Source organism: Gossypium arboreum, chromosome 10 (genome assembly GCF_025698485.1).
Source record: "Gossypium arboreum isolate Shixiya-1 chromosome 10, ASM2569848v2, whole genome shotgun sequence".
Lineage (NCBI taxonomy): Eukaryota > Viridiplantae > Streptophyta > Magnoliopsida > Malvales > Malvaceae > Gossypium > Gossypium arboreum.
The window spans coordinates 43,828,461-43,832,952 of record NC_069079.1 but is presented as its reverse complement, the minus strand read 5'-3'; the positions used below and the strand labels follow the sequence as shown (position 1 = coordinate 43,832,952).

The 4,492-nt window shown below is 30.4% G+C and overlaps 1 protein-coding gene across 1 annotated transcript; it reads left to right on the top strand.

The window, feature by feature from the left end:
* The first annotated feature begins 885 nt into the window (after positions 1–885).
* LOC108487207 (berberine bridge enzyme-like 18) lies at positions 886–2,797 on the top strand. The gene has a single exon (XM_017791484.2). It carries the CDS (start codon positions 1,010–1,012, stop codon positions 2,627–2,629), a length of 1,620 nt encoding a protein of 539 aa, XP_017646973.1. The 5' UTR covers positions 886–1,009; the 3' UTR covers positions 2,630–2,797.
* The last annotated feature ends 1,695 nt before the right edge of the window (positions 2,798–4,492 follow it).

Here is a 4,492-nt window from a genome sequence, read left to right as displayed (position 1 = left end):
GCCGTGCAAGAATTTCTGAAGTAATTAAGGTGTGGTGTTTTATTAGAAATTAGAGTTGACATAGTGGGTCAGGTTTCATCACATTTTTTCTCTTTGTTAATTTTGGTGAGAAGGTTGTAAGAATAGCAAAACTTAAACTATATATATTTAAATAATTTTATGATAGGTTTTAATCATATATAATTTTTTTTTAGACAATGTCTAGAACTATCCATAACTCCTCCCCAACTTATAAATAGGAAAATAATGCGTTTTAGCGCACTCGAACCCACATCCTCCTATATTGACAACAATACTCATGTCAAATCAAATTAAAACTCTATTGTAAACTAAATATATTTACATGCTCATCAACATTATAACTCATATGTAGGATCAACCTTTATATATATAATAATCTTTGTTCTATATATATATAGACACTTTTCTAATTTTTTAAAAATAATTATGTATTTTTATAAAATTTTAGATTTTTATCGAAATTGAAATATTTTAGTATTTTTATTTTTAAAGTTTTTTAATTCTTTTAGAATTAGGATTAAATTGAAAGAATGTGTAAAATTGAAGGTTAATTTTGTTAATTTTTTTTAAAATTGGAACCAAATTGATATAATTTATGGCATTGTAGAGCTAATTTGATTATTATGTCAATAAAAGATCACATTGACATTTCGTTAATGATTTATCGAGTGATCAAAATATCAAACCTGAATAATATTAGTGACTAAATAAAAATAAGCTAATAATTGGATGAGATATTGGGTTGTTACTCAAAAGATAAATAGTAAAAATATCCTATTTATTTATTAAAAATACTTAAAATTAATGTATTATTTTATTATTATTTCACTTTAAATTTCATCAATCATAAACTCGTGAGAGAAAGAATTTCAATTACATTGACTTCGGAGCCTTTGCATATGGTTTATTAAATGTCGTATTTGTCAGCCATCACTTTTCTCTTTCCTATAAATAAAAGAGAAATGTTGAGGAACTATGAGCATATAACATGAGCTTCTTTTTCCCAGAAATGAAGGCTTCTCAGTGCTTTTCAATGTCTCTATTTCTTCTAATTCTTCTTATCTCATGTCCTTGGCTGATTTCAGCAAATCCCCATCTCAATAATTTTCTTGGTTGCCTTGATTCGTTTTATTCCAATGACATCTCTAAGGTAATTTACACCCAAAATAATGCCTCTTATTCATCTGTATTGAACGCTACCATTCAAAATCTCAGATTCTCAACTCCAGCCACACCAAAACCCTTGGTCATCGTAACACCATTGCAAACTTCTCATATTCAAGCAACAATCCGTTGTTCAAGAACAAATGGCCTGAATCTTCGAATTCGGAGTGGTGGTCATGATTTTGAAGGCCTTTCATATGTCTCTCAAGTTCCATTTGTTGTTCTTGATTTGACCAATTTTCGATCAGTTAAGATCGATGTAAAGAACAAAGTAGCATGGGTTCAATCTGGTGCAATTCTTGGTGAGTTTTACTCTGAAATTGCTAGAAGAAGTAGAACCCTTGCTTTCCCTGCTGGTATTTGCCACACTGTGGGCGTTGGTGGGTACTTAAGCGGCGGAGGATATGGTTTATTGTTACGAAAATACGGTCTTGCAGTGGATAACGTAATTGATGCTGTATTTATTGATGTTAATGGAAGGATTTTGAAAAGAAAATCCATGGGAGAAGATCTATTTTGGGCCATTCGAGGTGGTGGAGGAGGGAGCTTCGGAGTCGTCCTTTCATGGAAAGTAAAGCTGGTTTCTGTTCCATCAACAGTGACGGTTTTCACCATTAGAAAGACCCTAGAAGAAAATGCGACCAATCTGGTTCATCAATGGCAATCAGTAGCCCACAAGCTTCCTGGTGATATATTCTCAGCTGTTACAATGAGAAAGGTGAATCGAAGTGGTAAACCAACGATTCTAGTTGCTTTCAGCTCCTTTTTTCTTGGTGACACTAATGCATTGATTCCATTGATGAAAGCTCGATTCCCAGAACTGGGACTAAAGAAGGAACATTGCACTGAAATGAGTTGGATTGAATCGATTCTTTATTTCGGGCAAATCCAAAACAAATCTATCGATGTTTTACTTGACAGGAGTTACAAATCACCTCTCAATGCTCCATCGTTCAAAACAAAATTAGATTACGTCAAAAACCCAATTCCAAAAGCTGGATTCGAAAAGATTTGGTCTAAGCTTTATGAAGAAGATGCAGAAACAGCAGCCATGGCTTTCATTGCTTATGGAGGAAAAATGGCGGAAATCCCAGAATCTGCAACCCCATTCCCACACAGAGATGGAAACTTATACCATATTGCATACACAGTGGGGTGGGATGGAGAAGAAAACACCAAGTCCCAAAGGTATATGAATTGGATAAGAAAGTTTTACAGCTTTATGACACCTTTTGTTTCGAAATCTCCACGTGAAGCATACGTTAGTTACAGAGACGATGATATTGGAACCAACAACAAGAAGGGTGAAACAAGTTATGCAAAAGCAAGTGTTTGGGGACGAAAATATTTTAAGAATAACTTTGATAAGTTAATTTACATAAAAACAAAGGTTGATCCACATAATTTCTTCAAGCATGAGCAAAGCATTCCGGTGTCAGTCTAAGGGTTTTGTTGATGGGAGTAGCCTTTGGAGTGTGTTTACATCATTCCTGGTGTGTTGTGTAGTTTTTAGGGGTCTTCATCCACGCCATTTGAGTTTGTATTTGTGGGTTAATTGTTTTTATTTTCATTATCAATAATAATCTGAATCTATTTCCAACGTTGGAATAAACTTCCCATCTCATTCAACATTTCTGTTTTCATATTAATTCCAAAAAATTTAACCTATATTGAATAAAAAAACATAATCCTCGATATAAAATAAAATTCCCAATATTGTTGAGATGTTTTAATCAATCACAATTTTATTATCGATCAAAAAACCGTCTTAATCACAATTTTTTTTTTCTATAGATTCAACGCCAGCTAGTTCGATTAATATAAATTTAGACTTATGCTTTTTATAGGCTTAATCCACAAAATTCTGTCCTTAAACTATATCCTTTTTCATTTTACTATCTGATTTTTTTTTTGGTTACAAGTAGCATCATAACGACTTTATTCTTTTAAATTGTTACTTTCCTTAGTTTAATAGTTAGTCACACCATTAAGTTTATTATTTTTAAAAAGGTTTAACCAACAATTTTAAACTATGTATTTTTTTTATTTTGGTACTGAAATATTTTTTTAGTCACGAACGATACTTAAATTATATTTTTATCAACTTGGGACCTTTGTTGGTTCAATTGTTAGTTAATCAAAGTTTTTAGAATTGGACCGATGGTTGAATCAGTCAGGCTACTTATTATCGGTTTAATCGGTTTGCTTGATTCGATCAAATAAATTATTAAAAAAATTCATAATAAAAATAGAAAAATACGTTCAATCAAATTTTTTAACTTGGTTTAACCGACCTTGACATTGCTATATATTATAAAGCAAGAATTAAGAAAAAAAAGGGGGGGAGAATAGAAAAAAAATAGAGAGAAATAAGGTAAAAAGAAAAAAAGAATTAAAAATTAGCTTTAAAAGTTTATATGATGTCTCAGTCTATTATTGATTGAATTTTTTTTAACAGATATAATATTGCCGTGTAAAATGGGTAGGAATGATAGTTTAGGTATCACTTCTAAAAAAAAATTTAGGTGCCAACTTGGGAAAATAGGTATAGTTGAGTAACTGCTTTGAGGGTTAAACATTTTTTTCTTAAAATAGACTTAATGGTTTGGCTAATTGTTTGACTAACAAATGTACCAATTTGGAAAAAGAAAAATAGTTTATGTACCAATGACCCAAAAAAAGCCAAAATCAGAAAATAGATATAATTTAGGTGCCAATTTGTAAGTTAAACATTTTTTTTATCATTCATTGAAATTGAATAGTGAAAAAAAGGGTTACTACGCAAATAGTCACCTAACTATCAAAATTTTTCATTTTAGGCACTCAAAATAAAAAATTTTGTAATTTAAGCACCCACATTACATAATTCGGCTATTTTGGTCACTCATGTTAAAACCACAAACAACAAGTTGACGTGACAATTAAAAAATTGGTATAATAACAGTCACAAGTTGATGACTAAATTTGTTATTATATCTATTTTTAAACTACCACATCAACTTGTCATTTGTGATTTTAATGGAAGTGACTAAAATGATCGAACTATATAACATGGATGCTTAATTTGTAAACTTTTATTTTGAGTGCCTAAAATAAAATAAAAAGTAATAGATAAATAACTATCTATGTAATTTACTGAAAAATAGATACAAAGCTTTTTATTTATTTATTTATTTATTTATTTTGAGGGAAGCACAAGGCTTTTTATTGTATAAACCTTTTATACAATTTACATTTATTTAATCCGCAGTTATTTTAATAAATTATTTGTCGGTGGTCAATGTGAAATGTTTAGTTGTACTATTTA